Genomic DNA, 27,492 nt, shown 5'->3' on the forward strand with positions numbered 1-27,492 from the left:
GGAACGAAGGGTAGAGCCACGGGTCGTAACGCATCTGAAATGTAACGCCCACTGTTCAAAGTGCCGTCAATGCGAACAAGAGGTGACCGAGACGTGTAACCATACCATCACGCCAGGTGATACGCCAATATGGCGATGACGAATACACGCGTCCAATGTGCGTTCGCGCGGTGTCGCCAAACACGGATGCGACCACCATGATGCTGTAAACAGAACCTGCATTCCTCCGAAAAAATGACGTTTTGCCATTCGTCGTTGAGTACACCATCGCAGGCGCTCCTGTCTGTGATGCAGCGTCAAGGGTAACCGCAGCCATGGTCTCAGAGCTGATGGTTCATGCTGCTGGAAACGTCGTCGAACTGTTCGTGGAGATGGTTGTTCTCTTGCAAACGTCCCCATCTGTTGACTCAGGGATCGAGACGTGGCTGCACGATCCGTTACAGCCATGCGGATAAGATACCTGTCATCTCGACTGCTAGTGATACGAGGCCGTTGGGATCCAGCACGGCGTTCCGTATTACCCTCCTGAACGATAAACTGCAATCGCGATAGGCTACAATCCGACCTTTATCATAGACCGAAACGTGATGGTACCCATTTCTCCTCCTTACACGAGGCATCACAAGAACGTTTCTCCAGGCAACGCCGGTCAACTGCTGTTTGTGTATGAAAAATCGGTTGCAATTTTTCCTCATATCAGCACGTTGTAGGTGTCGCCAGCTGTGAATGGTCTGAAAAGCTAATCATTCGCATATTACAGCATCTTCTTCCTGTCGGTTAAATTTCGCGTCTGTAGCACGTGATCTTCGTGGTGTAGCAATTTTAATGGCCTGTAGTTTAATATATGCTACAATGGCTTAAAACCTTTATATTCATGTTGAAACACCCCGTAACAAACAACCGTGACTAAAGATCTTTTGTGTCACCAGTTTCAGGTTAGGAACATGGCGGACCACGGGCGCCACTTCCGCCCGCCGCTTTCACTACCGCTGCTGGTGCTGGCGGTCGCCGCAGCCTCTGCAGCGCCGCAGCTGCTGCCTCTGGACGATGACCCCGACATCGACGTCCGCCGGTCCTACCTGCCCCCGCAGGGCTACCTGCCGCCGCAGGCGGAGGAGCCGCAGGCGTCTTCCCAGGCAGACGTGGCGCTGGCGGCGGCAGCGGCGCCGGACGGCTCTCTGCTGCTGCCCCCGGGGGCGGCGGACGACGAGACGGCCGAGCAGTGCAGTCACTCCTTCCACTCCTTCCTCTGCGGCCGTCCCGGCCCGCGTCGCAGGCCGGGGGCGGCACCGGCGCCTGCTCCACCTCCAGCTCCAGCGGCGACGTTCCAGCTGCCGTCTCGCTTGCTGCCCGAACCCTTACCGAGAACGCTGCCGCCCACGTCGACGTCGCCTCCCCTTCCGCCGAACCCCCAGTTCCAGGCGACGTTCCTGCAGCCGTCTAGACTCAGGCCACCGTCTGAAAATGCGTTACCATCCCAGCAGCTGAACTGCACATCTCACGTTACACTGGAAGTCCGACCGCGACTTACGTCCCCACCTGCAGTAATCAAAGACAGTAAACCAGCTCCGTCAGTAGTATCGTTCCGCCAACTGTATACTCCTCAGAAATTTTCCCTTCCAAATGATATCAAGAAAGAAACTAGCGACCACAACTGTACTTCAGAGACGACTCTTAAAGTAGCTTCTCCATCGACTTTATCGTCGTCACTCAGCCGAGTGGCACCACCTTCTCCAGAGAGAACCTCTTACCCTTCTTTCGAGGAGCGAAGACCTGTACCTGCCATTCACGACCCTACCAACTGCTCCTCGCACACCACAACGAGTTCAACAACCACCACTCCTCCGCCCAGTAGCGTCTTCGCCGAACCGTCACCACAGCCATCGGCGACCTTCGAGTCTGCCAGACTAGCCATACTGCCCAACCATCCACCCGGCTGCACCTGCGGCGTCGACCACAGCGCCAGCTCCAGCGTCGATGCGACCTTCGTCAGCCCAGAGAAAGTCGCAGCGCCCCAGCGGTTCCACACCACAGGGAAGCCTTCTGCTGCTACAACTACTACCACTACTACTACTACTACGACTACTACCACTACGCAGAGGCCGACGACCCCGCGTCCCTCTCCACGGGCACTGGAGCCACTGGCTGCAGCCCCAGAACCTGCAGTGGTCGCGCCACCCAAGACGTCCTCCTGGTCAGAGGCGGACAGCTGCAGCCACGCCTTCCACAGCTTCCTCTGCAAGAAGCCCCAGGCGGCGTCGAGTAGGAGGAAGGTGTTGCCCGCCCAGCCCATAGAGGGGGACAGCTCCTTCATAAGCGCCGCCAGTGTACGTATCAGAGCGCGCAACTCTGCTTCACTAGAAACGGTGGAAAAACCAAGATAATTCACTATTGAACGAAAGGTTGTTTCCCCCAACATTTCTATTCAGTGGTAGTTGTGGCTCAGTCTGCTTAAATGGAAAAGGAAGAAAAGAGAAAGCGCGGGTTTCTAATAAGCGTGGGCACTGCATACACGTCGTAATCTCCTTGTCCCCCTGTCTCTGTCCGTATCCCCTTCCCCATTTCTTTGTCCGTCTCCTCCTGCTTCCCCCTCTCTCTGTCCATCAACTCTACAACCTTCTTTGTCCATTTACTCCTTGCTCCTCTTTCTTTCCACTTCATCTTGCCCTCTCTGTTCCCCCTTCTCTACGTCCACCACGTCCTACCTCCTCCCCCTGTCCATCTTCTTCCCCCAGCCTCTGTACATCTCCTGCTGCCCCCTGTTTCTGTCCATCTCCTCCTTCGCGTTTCCTATGTGCATTTCCTCCCATCCCTCTTTCCATCTCCCGTTCCCCTCTCTGACCTTAAGCATTGTTTGCACTTACTGCTAATCCAGATCCTGCAATAGTATTCTGATCATAAGCCAATAAGCCATAAGCACAATTTCGCTGTTTGCTAAGAACGTTCACTATTTATTAATTGTACTAATTAGATACATGCAAATATTAAAGAACGCAGTACCTGAAACACGTCCGTGTCAGAAATTCAGCGTTTTGTCAAAATTTCAATGCACTCGGTCGAGAACATTAGGAGATTAACGATTCTGAGCAAACCAATATTTACATTTTTATAACGTTTCCCGCTTTTATTACATACGAATTACATACATAACCGGTGTTATGCTAGTGGGGATATAAAAACACTTGAGTACTCGAATGCAACGTTGAGTCAAAATTTTACAGCAATGCATGAAGAGTCTTTGGAGATTTGAGATTTCGAAGAAAGAAGCATCCAAGTTTGTGCTTGTGTAGAAAAGTGTATGTCCCAAATGGCAAATTGTAGGAGACGAGGTACTGTCAGAAGTGAAGGTGTGAGGACTGCGCGTGAGTCGTGCTTGGGTACCTCAGACAGAACAGCGAAAGGCAAAGGTCCCGAGTTCGAGTCTCGGCCCGGCACACAGTTTCAATCTGTATCCATCGGTATACGGGCCTGTTTTTATTTACCTATTTTTTATGTACGTAATACATAAATTTATATAAATTTGATAATGGGGAAACGTTGTTACAAAAATCTAAAAAATTTACACACACACACACACTCATGCACACATAGACATCCACATATATATGTATCGTATTATCTTCCAATGTTGTGTCACAATTTTAAAGTAACCGGTCAAGAACCCTCGGAGTTGCACGATGTTGAAACAAATTTGTTTTACAGCGTACGGTATTATTCATAAATGTCTTCTCTGTTTCAGAAGACGACGGTACAAAAATAAAACAAAGACATCAGTGGAGAGGGTATTTCCGCAGGTTTCGATTCGTTTTCGCGTCGTGGCGTAGTTGAAGAGAGCAATCACGAGGCGGTAGGCGTGCAAGAACCTGTAAGCGAATTGTGTGCTCCATATTATCCCATTAAATTAACTTTATGACAGCAAGAAGGCAACCAAATAAACAGATTCCAAAAGTGTAATTTTGTTCTTCGGTACGCACGCATTTCGAATCGACATATTGACGTTCATCGAATCAAGAACGGTATCTACATAGAGCACAATGTCATTAACGAAATTGGAGTGCTTCTCTATCCACAGATTTTCTTCTACTTCCCTATTTCAAGGTTTAGCCTCCCGTGCCTTTTCGGTCTTTACTATTTACTGCCATCTGTATCTGCGTCTTCCTATGTCCCTTGTTTATCTCTGCTGACAAGGCATGACCTAGCGTTCGTGGTATCCTCTCTAGACTCATCCTTTGGGTGTGATTTTTCAATAATGTTTTATTTCCTTCAATATTTTCATTGCTCTTATGAGTTCCTGATTTCTAAAATACACGTTTATTATATGGTCGTCAGTGGTAGCACCTTTAACGTTCCTGAGAAATCTTATTTCTTCTGCCTGTAAATTACTTTTATCACTTTCCTTTACGGATCCGTGTCTCACATACAGCAGTACATATGTAGCGACAGGTTTGTAAAATGTTAGTATTCTTATTAGGTCTACAACTTTGCCTTCGCCGTTTTTTCTCGAAGTTTGAGACTATTTCGAAAAACGTGCAAAAACTTCACTATTCAAAATACTCCTATCGCTACCCACTACTTTCTCCCATCTTACAGGCAACATTAAATCCCGCGGGGAAAGAACCGCGTGTCTTTTTAGAAGATACATGAGTCGATCAAATTTTACACTTGTTCATGTGACCGGAAGTGCTGGTCAGCGAGACCGTGTGCCGATAATCTAAAAAGGTGCTAGTCGGGGGGAGGGGGGGGGGGGGCATTACCTGGAGAATATGGTGGGTAAGGTAGGACTCCCAATTTCAACGTTTCCAAGTGTCTTTCGACGGATTTTGCAACACATTGTCGAGCACTGTAATTCTACAAAATCATCTTCTCATATCTGATGCAGTATGTGGCCGTATGTCTTTCACCGCTCGGCTCAAACGCATCAATTGTTTCCGGTAAGCATTCACTCTGATTTTTTCCGTCGGTTTCAGTAGCATCGAAAACCTTCTCTTTTCCACCGCCACGTCCGTCTTCACGTCAAGACCACCACTCTCGAAGCCTTGAAGGAAGTGTCTGCAGGTTTTTTCGCTTGTAATTCGCGCAACTTGAGTCTTACCCAGGATTTTATGAGCCTCAGCCGCAGATATCTTCATATTAAAACAGAAAACTAAAACTTCCCGTAAATGACGATATCTGGGCACGTAAGCTGACGTATTCAACCTAGAATAGCTTTCTGATACAATCACAAATCGGCTAATATTTTAATGGCGTTATGTTTTCAAATGTCTAAACTTATTGTATGGCCATCACCTGCACCACCAATTGCCGCTACTGCCATCTATTGCAAAACGGCGGAAGCAAAGTTGTAGACCTAATACTTTTGTTATCTTCCTTATCTTGCTTTAGAATGTTTTATTTATCACACCGCTTATTGATTTATTTTCTTAATCTTATTTTCTGTATTCTCGTCCATAGCATGGTTTACATCGTAACCTGATATGTGCCTGTGTTCTGGATGCCTTAAGGTTTTCACACTGTCTTCTGATGCAAGTCTGCATCTTGATAGCTGCTTCTCTATGTAGCCGCAGTTCAAATTTAAACATTTATCTTAGAACTCCACTGGGTTTCACATGTCTTCTGGATATTCAGTAGCCACTAAGATGTCGAACCAGTCACTAATCTCCACTTTCAATTCACTGTCACTGCAGTATAGTTTTTTATGCAAGAAATCGTCCAACTTTGGAAAAAGATGGTAATTATTTCGAGCCAAGCCCCGGCTATAAGGCGCTGTTCGAAAACTTTTCGCTTAAACTACCGAAGCAAATACCTCGCCAACACAGCAGAATGCGCGCGAACGTCATACTGAATCACAAAGTTATATGTTTATATGTTCAGATGTGCTAACAAAACTAACGTGGTTCCATTTAAAAAAACTTAGGTTTGTGTTAAAAAACATACCTCCGAGCATTTTTGTGTGGTTTGTATTAAACAATTACACTAGCCCCTCTCCTCACGTTCGGTCTGTGGAATCGGTTCGTCAGTATTTGATGTGGTTTACGAAATATATCCAGCGGTAACGTTAGGTGACTCACCCTGTATATATAGATATAACGAAATAATCAAGAGCCACTTTCATAAAAGAAATTTAATTTTTTAAGCGGTTTCAAACATGCAGTGCCCTTCTTCAGAAAGCTAAGAAAAAATATATACCACAACTAAGTAGAAGTCAGGTAGGAATATTCAAACTAAGGACGAAAAGTTTAAAAAATTTCCGATTTTGAAGGTAAAAATGGTACATGTTTACAACAAAGGAACTATTTGGGACTGCAAATAATGAGATTCACGCAGAATATTGCTATGATCCTACAAAATTACAAGAACAATAAGTAATTCAATAATGTGTCCGTTAATGCAATAAGAACTCGTAAAAGCCTATTTATGGTTCATAATGCCTGTGCAAAAATGTTATAAAGAAGCCTGTCAACAAGTACAGACATCATGCAGGAACTAGAGTGAATCAGCTAGTGACAAGCGTATGTTAAGGTTGGCCTGAGGATGGGGATAAAAGTACACAACTATAGTTGTCATAAATCATAAAGGAAAAAGTAAGTACAACAATATATGTTGAAATATGAAACAAACCAGTAACTCTAGCTCCTTATCATATGCTTACTCTTAGACAAACATTACACCTTACGTAAATCATACCACCGTAGAATACAGTTATTTACAATATACACGTAGAATTACTTCGGAAAAAGTACCAAAATTTGTCTTAAAGTACTAAGCGATTTACAGGAGATGGTTCTTTTGAAACGACACGCACGATTTCCTTCACCATCCTCGAAACAATACGAGGTGGTGTTCCGTCCCTAATAATCTCAATGCTGACGGTATGTTATATCCTAATCTTCGTTCCTACTTTTTTTAACAGTATTCTCGGTAAGGTGATAAAGGAGTGGTAATGAGAAACCACAGGAGTGGATATAATACTGGAATACAAGAAAGTAGGAATACTTATTGATTATCTGGCTTCCACGGACAAAGTGATATTATCGGAACGATTACAAAAGGAGGTTAATCAAATTATCCTACTAAGAGACAAGCGGCATAGGAGCCCGGAGTAGAATGCCTCTATGGTGGCAGTGGTGGTCCGTTGTCAGGATGTTGGCTGTTGATAACGCATGAAAACAGCATCATTAGTCGGACACTTTATTCATACTCTTGTACGAAACTCGCAGCAGCTTTGCTAAGATGACTATCCCTTTTGGGCAGTGGTGAGAGCAGCACGTGGATGACCACTGTGGCCAGGGGGTGGCTAGAGGCGACATTTGACGTCAGAGCCCAGAGGAATACTGGCGCTCCGAGCCGCGCACCAGCATGTGCAGCGGCTATGCATGGCGCGCCTGCTTGCGTCAAGGCGTAGCAGCACCGCATAAGTCCGCTGTAATTATCGCACAGGATTTCTGCCTACAGAAGCGGAGCTCACCCTTGCGAGATAAGTGTCTTGGCACCGGGATGCCCGCAACGGCTTAGGAGGGTTAGTTGCTGCACCAGCTTACATCTGCACTGAGGTAACAAACCTCTTGAGATAGCGATGTGCACATGGAGGTAGTGTCGCGGACACAAGTTGTAAAAGAGCAGAGCACTGCTAGAGCTGAAATTTATACTCAGGTGTCCGACGTGATTACGGTCGCACGATGGGAGTTAACAGACTCTGAATGAGGAATGGTAGTTGGAGCTAGACTCATGGGACTTTCCATGGAAATTAAATCTTCGGAGATCCATGGTGTCAAGAGAGTGCCGAGAATACCAAATTTCAGGCATATCTCTTAGCACGTACAATGCAAAGGTAGACGGCCTTCACCTAACTGGTGAGAGCAGCGGTGTTCACGTAGAATTGTCAGTGCTAATAGACAAGTAATACTGGGTAGTAACCGCAGAAATCGATGTGGGACGTACGATGAAAGTATCCGTTAGAGCAATGTAGCAAAAGTTGGCGTTAATGGTCTATGGCAGTATGGCAGCAGCCGACTTACACGAATGCCTTTGCTAACAGCACGACGTTGCCTGCAGCGCTTCACCTCTGCTTGTGACCAAATCAGTTAGACCCTAGACGACTGGAAAGACGTGGACGGGTTAGATGAGTCCCGATTGCAGTTAGTAAGAGCTGATGGTTGGTTTCGGGTATTTTTTGAACATTTGTCCAATAATATAAAACGGCCAACAGGTAGCGAAACAAAATTTAAATCTAATTTAAAATCGTTTCTCCTGCACTGCACCTATTCCACTGAGGAATTTCTGCTTAAAAAGTGGTAGTCAGCAAAAAAAAAAAAAAAAAAAAAAAAAAGAAAAAAGGAAAGAAGTAAGGGTAGTTGAATAGTTGGGACTAAAAATAATAATTTGCACATTAATATTATCAGTAAACATGTATACATGTTCTGTAAAGTGACTCGTTCCGTAATATTTCGATAGTGGACTCGTTCAAATTGTCTATGGAAGATGTAGCCAGCTAAATAACTAGCAGGACATCGATAAAGGCCTAGGACAGAAACTGCTTTCTAGGACCGCTGGTCTGGAACTGCTGCCCTCCAGGGCAGATGTCTGCTGTGGTCAAATGGAATCGGAAATGACTCATCTGTGTGATGGCGCCAACTGCAAGAAGGCGGACTCAGAGCCTGCAGTAGGGTCGTTGGTGGTGAAGGCCCAAACCTTCGATGGCTGCATGCAGAACCATACGGCCCCATCGCATGGCCAAGTACGCTTCTCGTGACTGGTGCTACCTGACTGTAGCACCCACTGTTAGAACTGGTGCGTACTTATACAGGTTAGGTGCTCAGTTGTTGTTGCAATAGACTGTTTCTAACCACGAACGGCGTAACACGTCTGTCACTCGAGGATTAGGAAACCGACCAGCCGGTCCTGCTGTAGCCTTGCCCTCTTGCTGTGTTATCGGAATTCCAATTCTCTACCCTTCTCGGCTCGCAGTGTGTAAAAAGGCCGGTTGCAGCATCTGCCATGAGAGTGTTTTGGCTCTACCGGATCAGAAGGCTTCTCACAACTGCTGTGGCGCAGCTACTAGTTTCATAACAGGGCCCAAAAAATAGTGGTTGCGCTACAGCAGGTCTGCAGATCTCTGTCGAGAATGCACAGAATATGAAGAACATGAAGACATCTCGCTGGTGGATGACAATAGAAGGAAAAATATTCGAAAGACAGAGAGATTTAGGGAAACCTGATGGAGTAGACGGAAACTGGACTGACAGAAAGAGAAGCACTAGGAGCAGCAAGTGAAATGACAATATCTACAATAAAAAGAATATTTCGATAACTGTAAAACTGAGATATTACCAGACAATGACCCGCCCTGAAGGCTTATAACAGCCTCATAAAAATCTGCGCCTTGCAAGAACAGTATGACTTAAAAGGTTAGAGCTTATAGAACCAAGGATTCAGGTGGATATTGGGACCTCAAAGAACAGGAGCTAACTAATAAAAAACGTGATCTAACAAAGATCTGTGTACTCTCGCAGAGGAAATCTCGGGTATCATCAAGAAAAGAAGGACCATGTTCCTTGGACACATCGTTAGTATGGACAAGGAGAGGATGACACATCACATAATACAATTTTGTCAGTAGGACCAAAGTATGCTGCATCCAGGAGGTGAGAAGGTATATGGAAGAAATGGCAAAACGAGAAAAAGAGATTTAAAACATGGTGACTTTAAATTAAAATATTCAGGCTGGCCGGCCGGGGTGGCCGAGCGGTTCTAGGCGCTACAGTCTGGAACCGCGCGACCATTACCGTCGCAGGTTCGAATCCTGCCTCGGGCTTGGATGTGTGTGGTGTCCTTAGGTTAGTTAGGTTTAAGTAGTTCTAAGTTCTAGGGGACTGATGCCTCAGAAGTTAAGTCCCATAGTGCTCAGAGCCATTTGAACCATTTATTCAAGCTCCTCTCCAGAATTATACCCGGCACAAAATCTGCATGGGACGAAGCGCAAAGAAGGGAACAAAGTATCAGAATGAAACAATACTGGAAATTAATTTGGTCCTGTGCTGACAAAATGAAAAGAAGAAGTAGGAATTAGGTGTCCCTAATTCAATGGGCCAATAGTTTACAGGCAGCTCCTTCTCTGTAGGCTTGAAGCGGAGAGAGGAAAACGTTTTTCAAGAAATAAAACAAAAAAATATATAGATGCTGGTTATGTCCTTAGTTGTAAATTACAGTGCTAGCCCTTAATGTTTCAATACGAAGAATGACAGAAGTTCGAGGTATGCGATACAGTAGTCAAAACACATGAGTGGCCACGGCTTGTGAGAACAATGGATCTGTACATCGAGACGAATTAAAGGGTACGTCATTCGATTGCTGCTCCAGCTCTCTGCCAAGGTTCATCAACAGTAGTGCGTGGCGAATGGTACTGTGCCAGTCCCTGACTACTCATGAACTTATGTTTTCAGTGAGCTCTAGAGAAACTACTGATCAAGATACTAGTCGAACACCGTATGCAAATCAGCATGGCACAGGCATAGCACGGTCTTGCACTACCTTGTTGAAAGATAACGTCACAGAGACATCGGAGACAAGGCATAGCCATTCGTCTCAACACATCAGAAACGTAACATATGCGGTTCACAGTTGGTCGTGCTATTTACCCAGTGTGTACATATACCTACGCACCAATTACTGGGAGCGTATTTTGATGATGGATACAATATGACAACGTCCACTCCCCACAGAGCCTTTAATACATGTGTATATACAGGGAGACGACAAAAATTTTGAAACACTAAAAACTCATTATCATGCCTAAAGCGTTAACGAAATGCTTCCAGGGATTTACCTTTGAGTTCACTGATAATATCCATAATAGTCACGTGTTGACAGAACCTACCGCTAACAAACGTAGCAGACGCCACTGACTGTTACGATGTCTTTATTTAATCCGATTTGGTGAGGATCCCAGACACTTGAGCCGTGCTCTATAATGGGTTGTACTAGTGATCCACACGTGGGCACTTTTGCACATGAGCTACACTTTTCTAGCAGTCTCTCAATGAATCGATCATTTACTTCCCTGATACCAATCTCAAGTATTTGTTGAATTGCATACACCTTTTCAACGTTACATCCAGGCATTTAATTGACGTGACTGAGTCAAGCAGCCAGCCACTATCATTGTGTTGAAACGTTCAGGGACTGTTTTTCCTAGTCATCGGAATTAAGTTACTTTATTCTATACTTAGAGCTAGCTGCCATTCATCACATCAACTAGAGATTTTGTCCTACTCTGAGGAGACAAAAGTCGTGGGATAGCGATATACACATACACCGATGGTGGTGTTATCGCGTACAGGAGATATAAAAGGGCACGCTTTGGTGAAGCTCACATTTCTACTCAGGTGAATCGAACGAAAAGATATTCTACGTGATCAAGGCCGCACGATGGGAATTAACAGACTTCGAATCGGAATGTTTGCTCGTGCTAGATGCGTGGCGCATTCCATTTAGGAAATCGTCAGGGAATTCAATTTTCAGAGATTTAGAGCGTCAAGAGTGTGTCGAGAATATCAGATTACGGGCATTACCCATCATCACGGACAACGCAGTGGACGACATCCTTCACTTAACGACCGAGAGCAGTGGCTTTTGCGTAGTCAGTGGTAACAGACAAACAACAATGCATTAAATAACCACAGAAATCAATATTAGATGCACGATGAATGTATCAGTTAAGACAGTGTGGCGTAATTCGGCTTTAAAGAGCAAGTTCCTTTGCGAACAGTACGTCATCGACTGCAGTTGCTCTCCTGAGACGCGACTATATTATTTGGACCCTAGACGACTGGTAAACCGAGACTTGGTCAGATTTTAGGTGGTACGAGCAGGTGGTTGGTTGCGAGTGTGGCACAGACCCAACGAAGCCATAGACCCAAGTTGTCAACAAGACACTGTGCAAGCTGGTGACGGCTCCATACTGATGTAGGCTGTGTTTACACGGAATGGACTGGGTCGTCTGACCCAACTAAACCGATCATTGATTGGAAAAGGTTATGCGAGGCTACTTGGAGGCCATTTACAGCCATTTATGAACTTCACCGGACCACAATTGCTCGCGATGTGTTTGAATAACATTCTGGAGAATTCGAGCGAATGATTTGGCCACCTAAGTCGCCCTACATGATAGGCTTCGAACATTTATGGGACTTCGTCTGAAGGTCGGTTTGTGCGCAGAATACCACTCCGGCAACAATCCGCAATTATGGTCGGCAATATCGCGGACACTGCTCGCTTGTTCTGCAGTGTCCATGTCACGTCGAGTTCCTGCACTACACCAGGCAAAAGGTGATCCGACACAATGTTGGGAGCCCGCATCTCGTGGTCGTGCGGTAGCGTTCTCGCTTCCCACGCCCGGGTTCCCGGGTTCGATTCCCGGCGGGGTCAGGGATTTTCTCTGCCTCGTGATGGCTGGGTGTTGTGTGATGTCCTTAGGTTAGTTAGGTTTAAGTAGTTCTAGGGGACTGATGACCTAAGATGTTAAGTCCCATAGTGCTCAGAGCCATTTTTGAACAATGTTAGGAAGCACCTCACAACAGTGTAGAAATCACTTGCGCTTTCTTGTTGTCGATTGGGATTTTGCACTAGGCGAGATCTTCGCGATAAATACAAGATAAGAATGGGACCAACACAGAAGGAAGCAAGACTAGGATTTAACGTCTCGCCAACAATGAGTCGTTATATATGGGAAACAAGAGCACATTATTGAACTATAGGGCAAGAAACTCGGCCTTACCCTTTCAAAGTAAGCATCAAAGCATTTACCTGGAGGGCTTTAGGGAAATCACTGAAAATATAGATGTGAATAACTCGACACGAATTTTATCCATCGTCCTTCCGAATGTTAATTCAGTCTGCTAACCACTGCGCCAACTCGTTCGGCGTCTCAGTGCCTCAAGAGTGTACTCTCTGTGAAACCAATTTGTGATATCATCCCGACCAGGCAGTTGCTTACATCACCAAGGAAGTTTGTTTGTATGTCCCTCTCACATGAGTATGGGCGACGGTCGAAATATACTATGTCTGTAAGATCCTCATGCATGACTTATCTTGCCAGTAACGAATTCCAGTACGTGCTGACAAGCGTTCGTCCTTCGTACATGATAATAAGACGTTCTCACAAACAAACAACATTAGAATCCATACATATTATAAAAATTGATTTACGAATGTAATGGACGGTTATAATCAAAATGCAGCTGTTTACGGGGGCGCAGAGAGTGTTGCAGCTATCGTATAACTTGGCATATATTCTAACGCATTAATGTGGAACCGATTTACCCTGAAAAAAAAAAATAGTTGCAATTTTTGCCACCAGGTGCCAAATCTGGCATTGTACACCGTTTGTTTGACTCTACGACATCCGTCCTGTCGTTTGACAACCCATAACGGTTAATAAAATTATCAGCATTATGCCTTTCTCTTGTTTGACGTTTTCTATCCATGTCCCGTGCCTAATCCGTTGCGTATGGAAACATTTCAGTTTGTCTTTCTTGCATCCACAGCGCGATATTTGCACCAGGTTCCAAAACTGGGACCAGTTTTTTTCCTAGCATAAATCGGTTTCACATTAACGCATTCGCAAATCTACCAAGTTTCGCTGCCATACTTAATTACAACCCACTCTGAACCTTTGTGAATACTTGCACTTTCTTCAGTCCGGAACCGCGCTGCTGCTACGGTCGCAGGTCCGAATCCTGCCTCGGGCTTGAATGTGTGTGATGTCCTTAGGTTAGTTCGGTTTACGTAGTTCTAAATCAAATGATTCAAATGGCTCTGAGCACTATGGGACTTAACTGCTGTGGTCATCAGTCCCCTAGATCTTAGACTACTTAAACCTAACTAACCTAAGGACATCACACACATCCATGCCCGAGGCAGGATTCGAGCCAACGACCGTAGCGGTCGCGCGGCTCCAGACTGTAGCGCCTAGAACCGCTCGGCCACTCCGGCTGGCCGTAGTTCCAAGTATAGGGGACTGATGACGTCAGATGTTCAGTCCGATAGTGCTTAGAGCCATTTGAATACTTGCACTTTATAACCACCCAGTATGTTCCACATCGCCTCCAAACGTTTTGTTCCACTACTTCCTTGTAACTAATGTATCCAGGAGACATTTTTTAGACAGTATTCACACTTACCACTGAATGTACCTGCTAAATCACATCATTGTACGAAAGACAGTTTAGAAGGTACTGCGTCATAAACAATGAGACGCTTGAAAGACTGCCGCATATGCATATTGTCTTAATTTAGAGGACATAGGCGGATACAGATGGCAGGGAGGAGGGCAGAGAAAGGGGGAGAATGAAATGGACAGAGAATGGGGAGAGGATGAGATGGATAGAGAGAGGAGAGAGGAGGAGATGGAAACAGATTGATGGGATGAGGTGATTAATAGGGGGAGCGGGTGGAGGAGATGGAAAGGAGAGGGGGACGAGGAATTTACTTACTGTGAAGGTGGAGATGGAAGGTCGAGGAAGAGATAGAGGGAAGAATGAGGTGATGGACGGAGAGAAGGGAAGCAGCAGATGGACAGAGAGAGGAGAGGAGCACTTGGACAGAGAGAGGAGGATGAGAAGATGTACACAGACTGGGGAAGGAGGACATAGATAGAGGAAAATGGACGAGATGGATTAAAAGAAGATTGTAATAAATACATACCAGGGCAACGTCGGTTACTGGACTACTTTATCATATAGTCACCAGTCTTTCATTAAGTACAGATTGTAGATGACATTTCTGCGACATGCTTTCTGTTATTGCCTTACAGTGCTGATCTACTGCATATCCACATGTTCAGTATATATAATGTCAGTCTGAAATCTACTGCAAGTGGATGTCATTCTGTCACCATTTTAATGGTCTGTGGAGCGGATTCTCATTTCTGTAATGCTTCTGAACCTCGGTTACGCTCACGCTTCTTCCAATTTATCTCAAAATGGCTGGAAGACGTTTTAATTGTGAAAAGCCCCACAGTGCGTTTGGCTGCATGTATTTTCGGAGTGGAAAAAAATTCCGGTACGTTTTCAACACGTCCTGTTGTAAAATTCCTTTGTCAGCTACCTCCATGCACCCATCTCACAGCGCAGTTGAAATTTCATTCGTGAATGATTCCTGACATTTTAATTAGGTTTCGCCTGTTACATGTCGCTATTTTCAGAATCAGTCTGACGGATGGAATTCCGGCTTTTTGTTATATCGTTGCTCGACAGGCCGGTTTCCATTGATACGCATCAGTGTAAGAGAACTTAATGGCGTCGAGCGTATCCAAAAGAAGAGAAATAGAGGCATGACATTGAAGTGTTTTATTGGAATCAAAAAACCGGACAGCTCTGTTTAAGGGAACCGTATTGTAAGAACTACAACATAATCGGCAATTTACTGTCACGTTCGCTATACCTCCGACCACAGGTCAGGCACTAAAACTCCATCGACGTGGAATGATGGAAGCAGGGATGGTTAGAATTTTACGTTCCGTCGACGTCGAGGTGATTGGAGACTGATCACGAACTCGGACTGTGGCATGATGGCTACTGAAATAGAATGTGTACATTTCAGAGGAACCATCTCGGTATTTACCTTAAGCAGTGTATGGAAACCGCGCAAAATATCAAGCAGGAAGGCCGAGTGAAGACCTGAGGCGCCGTACTTCCGAGTACGGGCACATTTTCTGAACACTGCTCCACGTCGCTCGGTGTTTGCATAGACTTCATCAAGGTCATAGAACTAGCTGTGTAGGATGAGAACGGCGGACGAGAGCGATAGTTACTATTCCAGATGTACCATCTCAGAATTCTTGCGCGTGGTTTTGGACAAACGGCGAGGGGGCTAAATTTGATACAGAAACCCTTTCAACTTCATATTGGGGCAGAAATAACTGGGTTTGATATCTAGCCATCTCGGATTGCATTAGCTTATGTTGTTTTTAAGCCAATCAAAGGAATTATAATGCTCTGTAGATTCTGGAAACTCCATTTTAAAATTTGGTAATAAATACTGCGTCACATCCTGTATTATGTCCTTCATGTCCGTTAATTAGAGCATTTTGGGTCTAGATCATGCGTGTTTCCGTTGAGTGTACCGTTCCATTCGTGCCTGTTCGCGTTCAATTTACTGATCCTTTTTAAGTCCATCAGTATCAAATACTGATGGATTAAGTGATGATCAAGAACGTATCCAACGGGAGAATCATTCGTGTCGAGTCACCAAAACATAATTCACATCAGTATTTTCCATTGCAACTGAATCTGAGGGTTCATTACTGTTACCAATCTCAGACTCCACACTACATTATCTACCCTCGCTGCTTGACTATGAGAGTTCTTATCAACAACTACCTCACCGTTACATTTAAGTTTAAAATTGAGTTTCATGTAAAAAAAAATTCCAGATTGTCATTTCAATGAAAATTGTCTGTTGTTGATGTATCACGTAGATAACACGTTTTTAGCCTGTTCAGAGTTGTTAAAATGAAATTATTAGGTGCCATAACAAATTTGAAGTCGCACTCGCCGTTCCTTGTCCTAGAACTAGCGACGTTGTACATAACACTACCATCGAAATGGCAATGTCATACTCACCTATTTCTTTTCTCCAAATCCAACATGATTTTATCCTTCCCTCAACTACCGGTCCTCTGCCGACGTGAGTAAATACATGAATAATATAAATTAAGTAAAAACAATAACCAGGTTTCGAACACGTGACGCTGGCTACTGTGCCACCAGCTCGGCTGAGTTTCTCGCGCGCTTAGAGGCACCTAAATTACGTAAGAAACTTTGAGAGTCGTTATCTCTCAAACTATGGAATAGCTACTGACAAGACTAGACACGTGTTTGCTTATTTTGCTCGTCTTCCACTGAGCGGAGTTTCTGGCAAACAGTGCTCAGGCACTTACCAAGTTTTCCCTTTTAGTCTACTTCTTGGGTCGCCACTTCGAAGTTAAATTCGTAACTAGCATTTCTTCTGCCTTTCAGTATTTTCACCGAGTGAGGTGACGTAATGTAGTTTGACTCTTACATACGTAGACGACTGCAGCAACCAGCCACTTCTTACAGTGCTATTTATTTATTTAAACTGCACTGCTACCGGTTTCAGATGGACAGGTTCATTTTCAGACGACTAGTTCACGTTTTACATTAGATTTCGCCTTTTATTTCCCTAACAGACGAAATCTCGTTGGGGTGGTGGTGTCCTACAACCAATACAAGATGTGAGACAATGTCTTTGTAACTGTAATTGTGCCTCACAACGATTTTAACTCATGTACAAAAATTATTAAACGGAAGATGTTTCGATTACTTACGATGACGAATTCGCGCCGTTATGTTCCAGTGCCGGCTGCTTATCATCTTGCAGCAGCGAAAACTATATAGGGCACTTTTTATGTATGTGTATGCACATCATGTAAAGCACCACTCATACAATAAGAAGTTTCATCACATAGAGGTATGTATACAAAGATAGCGACATTACAGCCGTAACAATGCCAAAGGCTTTAAGTCTCAGAGGTATTTCGTTATGTACATATATGTGACAGTAGAAATTTACAAATTGATAATGTTACATTACTTACCAGTCACACTGAAAGAGAAATGATTAAAATTTACATAAAAAATGAAGCAGTTAGTTATAAAGTGTTGTTGCAGTGTTATCACGTAAATATTATAGTATACATTGGAACCAAAGTAAATGATAAGTCCAGATGTACACAAATAATAACTATGGGTATGTTATGGCATACATTGAAGTCACAATAAATGATCTGGCATGGACGTGCATATATAAATATTACAACAGTGGACATTTCATTTTTTTTACTTTAAATTGGAAAGCAGGTGGATAAAATTTTGAATGAAGGATGCACTGGCTAACTCGATTTGTTCATTGAGGAGATTTTGTGGTGATTCGCTTTTATGTACATATATTTATCTCCCCTCAAACAAATGCATAAAGCTACCTTTCTCAGCATGGTGTAATACCTGTATATAGCCGGCCGGAGTGGCCGTGCGGTTTTAGGCGCTACAGTCTGGAGCCGAGAGACCGCTACGGTCGCAGGTTCGAATCCTGCCTCGGGCATGGATGTGTGTGATGTCCTTAGGTTTGTTAGGTTTAATTAGTTCTAAGTTCTAGGCGACTGATGACCTCAGAAGTTAAGTCGCATAGTGCTCAGAGCCATTTGTACATGGTCTTCAGTGCTCTTTATTCCATGATTGTTGTGTGCAAGGCAAGTGTAGATTTTGAAATGTTGTTCAAACATATGGCGTCTACATGTTCTCTGAATCGAGTAGCAATGTTTCTTCCAGTTTGTCCTATATAGTAAGAGGGTCACCTTTGACAGCTGAGTTTGAATATGCCATGAGTTTGTATGAGGGGTTGTTATTCTTTAAGTTGTGAACTGCTAACTGCTGGAGTTTGTTTTTGTGGAAGCTTGTTTATGTTTTTAAATAGATAGCTTATTTTATAAGATATGTTCCCTGAGAAAGTTAGTGGAATACAGTTTTTGCTGTTTGTTACTGTGTCTTGTGTTAGTTGCATGGCTGTCAGGTGTGTAGCTTTGCTGACTGCAGGTTTTTGGATTTCTTGTGGTAATTTGTCTATCATGAGAGAACTGTATTCATTGTCGAAGGCTACGGTTTTAATGACACTGATTTTTTTTTCTTTTTGAACTGGTTCAAGTCGAATTTTGTGTAGGCGTTTCACTGTGGATCTAAAATATGCCATCTTATGCTGGTTTGGATGCTAAGATGAGCTGTTGATACATACGTCAGCGATTGTTGGTTTTCTATAAACCTTAAAATGATCTTATGGTTTTTGTTGGTGACGTAGTGGTCAGCAGACTGAACTCTCATTCGTGGGGCCATAGATTCAGAACCCCAGACGCTCATCTACTCAAGATTTCCACGGCCCACTAAATCACTTAAGACATTTGCAAGCATACATCCTTCAAAAAGGTCACGGTTAATTTCATTCTCCATTCTTGAAACAAATGAAGATGGTGGCTCTGTCACTTATGACCTCGTTTCCTTTAATAATTTCTCCATTCATCGGTTTACTAGCAGTCCATATCTTTTATTCTGCAAGTGGCCTCTCCATTGTGCAAGTTCTTTAATTCTTATCCATTTCCAGAACAGCGATTTCATCAACAAATCTTTCCACTAATGTACTTTTTCCTCCAGTATCAATTTCACATTTGAACACGAAATGAGGTCGTTGGAACCTTCTGAGGAGATTGTGGAATTCTGTGTCGCTGTTATACGATAGCTTATTAAAATTGGTTAATGGTTCGGGTTTGCACCCATCATCATATGCAAAAACGGGAAAATATAAACAATAATAGTCAATGGATTTATAAAAACAAGAAAATGAATATGAAATGTGAGGATAAAATTAATAAGCTACCTACAACTTCCAATATCGCCACAAACTGGCGTAGCCAGTACATAACAGAACAAAAGTACAGTATGAAGCTCTTATCTTTGCATTATATGAAGTTTACAAAGATCGGCACTAGTAAAGCAGCAGCTACAGACAGTTGACATTATACCTACACTCAGTGAGGTGACAAAAGACATGAGATAGAGATATGCACATATAGAGACAGCGGTAGTATCACGTACGCAAGGTATAAAAGGCAGTGCATTGGCAGGGCTGTCCTATGTAACAGGTGATTCATGCGAAAATGTTATCGGCGTGATTACAGCAGCACGACGGAAGTTAACAAACTTTGAACCCGGAATGGTAGTTGCAGCTGGATGCATGGAACATTCCATTTAGGAAATCGTTCGGGAATTCAATATTCTGAAATCCAAAGTGTCAATAGTGTGCCGAGAACACCAAATTTCAGGCAGGAACAACGCAGTGGCCAACGGCCTTCACCTAACGACCGAGAGGAGCGGCACTGTGCAGGCTGGTGGTGGCTCTATAACTATGTGGGCTGTGTTTACATGGAATTGACTGGGTCCTCTAGTCCAGCTGAACAAGTCATTGACTGGAAATGGATATGTTCGGACACAAGGAGGCCTATTGCAGCCATTCGTGGACTTCATGTTCCCAGACAAAGATGCATTTTTTTTTACGGATGACAGTGCGCCCTGTCACCGGGCTGTAATTGCTCGTCACTGGTTTCAAGATCATTCTGGACAATTCGAACGTTGATTTGGACACCCAGATAGTCCAACACCAACTCCATCGTGCGTTTGTGGGACATAATCGAGATGGCTGTTCGCGAGCATAATCCTGCACTGGCAACGGTTTCGCAGTTATGGGCGGCTACACAGCTTTCTACGTGACACAATATAGTCTACGACATTATATGGAAATGAAAGACGATTTAAAATAAGCCTGAATGCATGACATATGAATGTGAGGTGAGTTGAATAAAAATTAAGAATGTAAATAGTGGCATAAAGATAGAATTATAAACAGGCGAGACTCAATACAGGAGTAGGTGAAGCAGCCACGGTGATGTGAGCAGTCTTATGACTTCAGAGTGACCAATTGGAGGCGGCGGCGTATTTAGTCCATGAACCTGTGCTAGGACGCTATAGGCGTCAACCATCACCATCATAATAAAGGTGGAGGCTAGTTCGATAAGCTTCTCTTGAAATGCCTTCGTATCCCGGCTGTGTAGATACAGCCTTGAAGCGCATTTTCATATGCCTTTACACCTTTAACTTTTATCTCAGGTTATACCATATATTACATTGCGAGAGTCGCCTCCATAGAACGTTATCACCCGTGTGGTGACACATCTACGGCACACAGACGTCACGTTACGCAGCGTCAACATCTGGACTTAATAGGAGCAGAATTCCCACTCTTCTATAGCTTATGAATGATACAGCTCGTGCGCCAAATCGGTCTATCACATCGAGTGCTGCCTGGATTGTACAGAGGTTGGACAAAAGTGTGGAAACACCAAAGAGAAATGCAGTCTTGACCGTAAATGCATGTTTTAGCCGAGCCTGCAGGCTGCGCTGTTGTACTATACCATGAGAGGCACCTGCGCAATGTGCTCAATGCGCTGTAGGAGTCAGTGGTGGTCAGAACAATGTTATGTGTAGTTGTGAGTGCGTTGTGTCGGACCTAGTGAGTTCTATCTTGGGAAAACTGTTGCTGTTGTTACGGCGGCTGCTTCTGTAACCAAAGTGGCTGCAGTATTTGCTGTTTCAACAGGTACCTTACCGAAGATTTCTACTGCGGACAGGAAAATCAGAAAATCATCACCAGCCATGTCACAACGCGACGGAAATGGGTGTTGAGTGATCATGACAGAGTGGCATTCAAGACGATTATGACGAAAAATAAGAGGACGGCCACTGGAAAAACCACTGCAGAACAGAACGTCGCATTCTGCTGTCAGCACCGAAGTAGGGAGGGGGTTCCACAAACGGGGAGCTGCAGCGCGAGTGGGAATTCCAAAACCAGTCATCAGTGATGCAAATACCCGTCCCATGAAAACATGTCGAAGCCATGGAACCTGGGCTAGGAAGCAAAGGAAGAAACTCGTTTGTTCGTGTGAATACTGTTTCACAATGTTTCCTACCTCTGGCTGAATTTATGTTCCATGGCGGGGTTCGATTGGTGACTAGGGCAGCCATGTCGTGACATTACATAGGCCCCATGGTCACTTTGTAAGATCGCTTTACTGTTAAAAATTACGTGACCATTTTAGTTAGTAATGGCCATTCCACGGTACAATGTTTGTTCCCTATCGTTGTGTTCGAAGACGACAGTGTCCGTGCTCACACAGCTCATCGACCAGCTCTTGAGCACGAGGATGAATTTTTGAATATAATCTGGCTACCACAGCAGTCGATCGCAGAATTACCGAGCATTTGCGGTCAACTTTGGAGAGAAGGATGGGTGATCTTCGTCCACCTACATCATCCTTACCTGAACTTGCCGCTATTTTGCAGGAAGAACGAAACAATATTCCGTTGAAAACCACAACGAACCCGTATTTATGCATTTCGAAGAAGCTATTTTGAATGCCAACGGGTTGCCTACACAGTAATTATTAGACATACACTACTGGCCATTAAAATTGCTACACCAAGAAGAAATGCAGATGACAAACGGGTATTCATTGGACAGATATATTATACAAGAACTGACATGTGATTACATCTGGGTCACAGATCCAGAGAAATCAGTACCCAGGACAACCACCTCTGGCCGTAATAACGGCCTTGATACGCCTGGGCATTGAGTCAAACAGAGCTTGATAAGCGTGTACAGGTACAGCTGCCCATGCAGCTTCAACACGATACCACAGTTCATCAAGAGTAGTGGCTGACGTATTGTGACGAGCCAGTTGCTCGGCCACCATTGACCAGACGTTTTCAATTGGTGGAGATCTGGAGAATGTGCTGGCCAGGGCAGCAGCCGAACATTTTCTGTATCTAGAAAGGAACGTACAGGACCTGCAAAATTCGGTCGTGCATTATCCTGCTGAAATGTAGGGTTCCGCAGGAATCGTATGAAGGGTAGAGCCACGGATCGTTACAGATCTGAAATGTAAAGTCCACTGTTCAAAGTACCGTCAATGCGAACAAGACGTAACCGACACGTATAACCAATGGCACCCCATACCATCACGTCGGGTGATACGCCAATATGGCGATATGGCGATGACGAATACACGCTTCCAATGTGCATTCACCGTCATGTCGCCAAACACGGATGCGACGATCATTATGCTGTAAACATAGCCTGGATTCATCTCAAAAAATGACGTTTTGCATTGGTGCTCCCAGGTTCGTCGTTGTGTACACCATCGCAGGCGCTCCTGTCTGTGATGCAGCGTCAAGAGTAACCGCAGCCACGGTCTCCGAGCTGATAGTCCATGCTGCTGGAAACGTCGTCGAACTGTTCTTGGAGATGGTTGTTGTCTTGCAAACGTCCCATTCTGTTGACTCAGGGATAGAGACGTGGCTGCACGATCCGTTACAGCCATGCGGATAAGATGCCTGACGTCTCGACTGCTAGATATACGAGGCCGTTGGGATCCAGCACGGCGTTCCGTATTACCCTTTTGAACTCACCGATTCCATATTCTGCTAACAGTCATTGGATCTCGACCAACGCGAGTAGCAGTGTCGCGATACGATAAACCGCAATCGCGATTGGCTACAATCCGACCTTTATCAAAGTCGGAAACGTGATGGTACGCATTTCTCCTCCTTACACGAGGCATCACAATAACGTTTCACCAGTCAATGCAGGTCAACTGCTGTTTGTGTATGAGAAATCGGTTGGAAACTTTCCTCATGTCAGGACGTTGTAGGTGTCGTCACCGGCACCAACCTTGTGTGAATGCTCTGAAATGCTAATCATTTGCATATCACAGCATGTTCTTCCTGTCGGTTAAATTTCGCGGCTGTAGCACGTCATCTTCGTGGTGTCGCAATTTTAATGGCCAGTAGTGTAGTAATGTGTTGTGTTTCCGTATTTTTGTCCACCCTTTGTAACTTATTTCGGGTGGCACTATTGGTTTTCAAAGCTATGCTGAGGAGACACCTCATGTATTATGTCAGTAGATTTGTTCAAAGTAATATTCTTTTACACAAGTGGCGAGTATCTAAAACACCACCGGCAGTGTATATAAATACTGATGTAAATTTGGTCTACTTGTTGCAGCTGCCGGCGCCACGGAAAGCAACACCGCCGCCATTAGTGACCACACAAGGGGAACCCAAGCGTCAGCCCCAGAGATCTACCACTACGACGACGACTTCCTCTACGATCAGGGCGTCAACCACAACAGCCCCTCCGTCGAGGAAGCCGCTCACAACGCAGCCACCAGCTACGACCCCAAAACCTACAACAGTAGTGAGTGGTCCTGTGATCGAGCCTCAGGCAGCACAGGATGCCCCTGCAGTGGCAGTACCACGGCCCATTGACGACGCTGGCCACCACCATCACCACCATGAGGGCAGGGATCTCTGCAGTGACCCCTTCCACAGCTTCCTGTGCCAGAAGGTTGACACCAGCAAACGACGGAGGGTCTATGGTCGGCTTCCGCAACCGCCGCTCCTTCCAGCCGGATCGTCACCAGACAGAGCGCGGGTGGATGGACTTTCATTCGTGGGAGACAGTACATTCGTCAAGGCTACTGCCATCCCACCTCCAGGAAACTTCGTCTCCTCCAGCAGTCTTCCGACTCCGGCAGCTAGACAGTCTTTCACATCGAGTGTCTCACCACTCACAACTTCTCCTCCTCAGCAACGAAGGAAACCTACACCCTCTATACAGAATAAATACTCACAATTTCCTCATCATCAAACAGCTTCTCAAAGACTTCCAACGACAACTGAAAGTGAAACGGTGCAAACGACAAGCCCCACTCCTCCTTGCCACAGCCAGGGAAGAGCCATACCTCGACCGACTATCGCTACATTGCCCATCATATCGCCACAGTTCCCTAGATACCGTTCGGAACAAGCAGCATCTAATCTATTGACGACCGTGAGTGATCCAGGTCCACAGAATGTGCTCCACAAAGAGCCACGACCATATATTGTGGAGGATTCAAGTCCCAGATCTGACGTAGCATACTCAACAAGAACAGTGCCGCCTTCAAAACCTATAGTGCCACCTGATTTTTTCAACAGATTACCGACAGCTCAGATCGGGCCAACAACGACGGCAGTTTCGGGTTCTAGACCTCAAGAGAGACCCATCCCGGCTGCATCAAATTCACAGCCAGTCACATCATGTGTGAAGTTGGGTGGGAAATGCCTAGAAACTGCGGCTGCGAAACCGCAGCCATCTGCATTCGCTCCATTGGCTAACACTCCAGCTCAGGCGGAGCGCGTTCCCACTTTTCGCCCGCCTTCATCGACCTTAAGATCCACTACAGTTCCTGGTAACAATGACGTCCAGCCGGCCGCCGCTCAGAACGACGACGCCCGCGTACTTCCAGACAACACCGAAGAGCACGGGCACGACCACCACGATCACCACCATCACCACCATAGTGGCAACATTTGTGATGACCCATTCCACAGCTTTCTCTGCGAGCCGACGAAGCCAAGGCGACGTTTTGACGGGCGACCACAGACCTCTGGAACTCTGAGAAGGATTCCAGGTGTAGCAGGAGGGTCACTACGCTCGGGAAGCTCGCCGCTGGCAGGAGCCGGGTCGTTCCTCAGCTCTGCCACCCTGGCGCTTCCCTCTTCAGACGCTTCCAGATCTGTGAAAGCAGGCAATGAAGGTCGATACTCGCAGGAGAAGCCACGCACATTTGGAGAAGCACTCCCAGCTGCAGCTCAACAGCAGGAGGTGGTCGGTTACTTGTATCCCAAACCTGCCGACCCTCTCCAATACCCTGGGGATTCAATTCGCAATAATTTACCTTTACAACAGAGAAACATATTCCCAACAGCTCAATATTTCCAAGCAGAAAGAGCCAACGACATCCGTTCGATCGCAAAATCTCGTTCGTCTGTTGGTGCAGGTATAAAGAGGGACACGCTGAGTGCAGCAAGTGGTTCTAGTACTGATGATGTTACCGGCTATCGCCAAAGTTCTGAAACGCTGTTGGTACACTCCTCAAGTAGCGACAGCCAACCCACGAGATGGTCATGGGCGCAGACGGTGGCCTAACAAGCAATCGTCGGACATGCGAGTGAAATACGTATATAGTTCCTCGTACCTTCTTGGATATTACTCTCAAGAAGATCTGGTGATGTAAGCTATGTGCTCTAGGCAGAAAATGTGACAGCGTAACCAGCTAAGAGTAGAGCTACGCGATGCTGATTTTGTATTACAGGTGACTTTCCCGCCCCCAATTCATCTATACTATTATCTCCGTGCCCAACACTTTGTACAATATGAGCGCCGTGTCACACAAAATGGAGACCATAAAATTACAATGGAAAGTAGCTGTTTTCTTTATGTCCTGCTACCGTTTTTTATCCTCTCATACAGATTTTCAGGTTCCATTGTAGTGTCGCAACTCAAAGTCGAAACCAAATTCAAGGAAAGTGTAAAAGGCACAGTAATGGAATCTGCATTGTAAAAGTGAGATTAATCTCACTTTCAGAGACATTACTTGGACACAAGAGCTTGTTTTCAGCTACACTTCTCTGATTAATCATATAATATTCGTAAACATACTCTTTGTGTATTTCAGTTAATGGTTTGTGTACAGACCAAACTAATGCGATCGAAAAATATACAAATTGCTAGGGATATACTGAAGTGCGGATATTTTTATTGATGACTGAGGACAGTGAACTGAACTATATTGTATCACTATTTACTTCATTTGTCGACGAATAATTATAGCCATTAGGAGTATTATGTTTTTAGGTTGGTTAGTACCTCCAAGTACCAGCGTCAAGAGCAAGCCATTAATGTTATTCCCCCATGGGCAGCAGTTCGTGTGCTGAAGTATAGACGCAAAACGGTTAATTTATACTGGCAGGTTTAATGCATTTAGTACAGCAATTAAGAACCTGCGGAAAACATCAGGTAGTGGTGTGTTTGAAGGAAGCGTGTTAGAAGCAGACAAAAGCAACTAACAATCTGAAGTGGATACATATCAAGATACCAATGAGCACAATATCTGCACATTTAGCTCTAACAACCTGTATTTATAAACCACCATGTGAAGCCACGAAGACTGACGCTTAAGCTTTACCGTACTAGAGCACGATTCATTCAGAAAAGGAAAAAAAGTGACAGCTTTAAAACATAACTGAGCCTCCGTGTCAAATGTAATTTATAAAATTTCTGTCTGCGCCATATTTTTCACGTTTTACTAATTGTAGCTGTATGGGGAGCGTTTAATTGTATCATGCAGATTGCTTTCAGTTAGATCAAGAACAGAAAGATTAATTTGTAAGGATCCTCTACCTTCTACAACGAGAACTCGAGCTAATTCCTGTAACTCTAATAGTTAGATCGTACAGTTATGTACAATGTTTACTGAAAATGTGACGAATGACATATTTTTAACTTTAATTTTGTATTTAGTATTGAGGAGTATTCTTGCTGAAGTACTCCTAGTGTCAACACTGTATTTGTATTTATGGAATTGTGGAATTTTGTACAGGATGTCTGGACCATGTTCCACAAAGGATAAATGATAAATTCAACTAAAATAACTGTTCAGCATAGTTTTGAACAGCACAGGCTATTGAAATACATGTTTTTGAGAAAGGGGAAAAACACTACTGGAAGGGATTGGGTATTAATCGAATTTATCATTTCATTTGTTCTAAATGAACATGCCATTACTTGTCTAACGTTCAGAATAGTTTCAGTGGTTGTGTTTGAAAGATATTACACTTTAATATCTTCTGTCATCTGTACTCGTAAGACTTTAATATAGTTACCATGTATATACAAATGAAATGTAAATATTGTAACAATAACTGGATCATGCCAGTACATTATTCACTATAATTCTGTACATTATGAAGGCATGTCAACATTGGCAAA

General features: G+C 44.5%; 1 protein-coding gene across 1 annotated transcript; it reads left to right on the forward strand.

Moving 5' to 3' along the window:
* Positions 1 to 944: 944 nt before the first annotated feature.
* Positions 945 to 27,492, forward strand: LOC124545668 (mucin-2-like). Its single transcript, XM_047124615.1, has 3 exons — positions 945 to 1,163; positions 1,212 to 2,327; positions 23,683 to 27,492. Exons 1-3 carry the CDS (start codon positions 945 to 947, stop codon positions 25,648 to 25,650), a joined length of 3,303 nt encoding a protein of 1,100 aa, XP_046980571.1. The 3' UTR covers positions 25,651 to 27,492.

Source organism: Schistocerca americana, chromosome 8, assembly GCF_021461395.2.
Source record: "Schistocerca americana isolate TAMUIC-IGC-003095 chromosome 8, iqSchAmer2.1, whole genome shotgun sequence".
Taxonomy (NCBI): domain Eukaryota; kingdom Metazoa; phylum Arthropoda; class Insecta; order Orthoptera; family Acrididae; genus Schistocerca; species Schistocerca americana.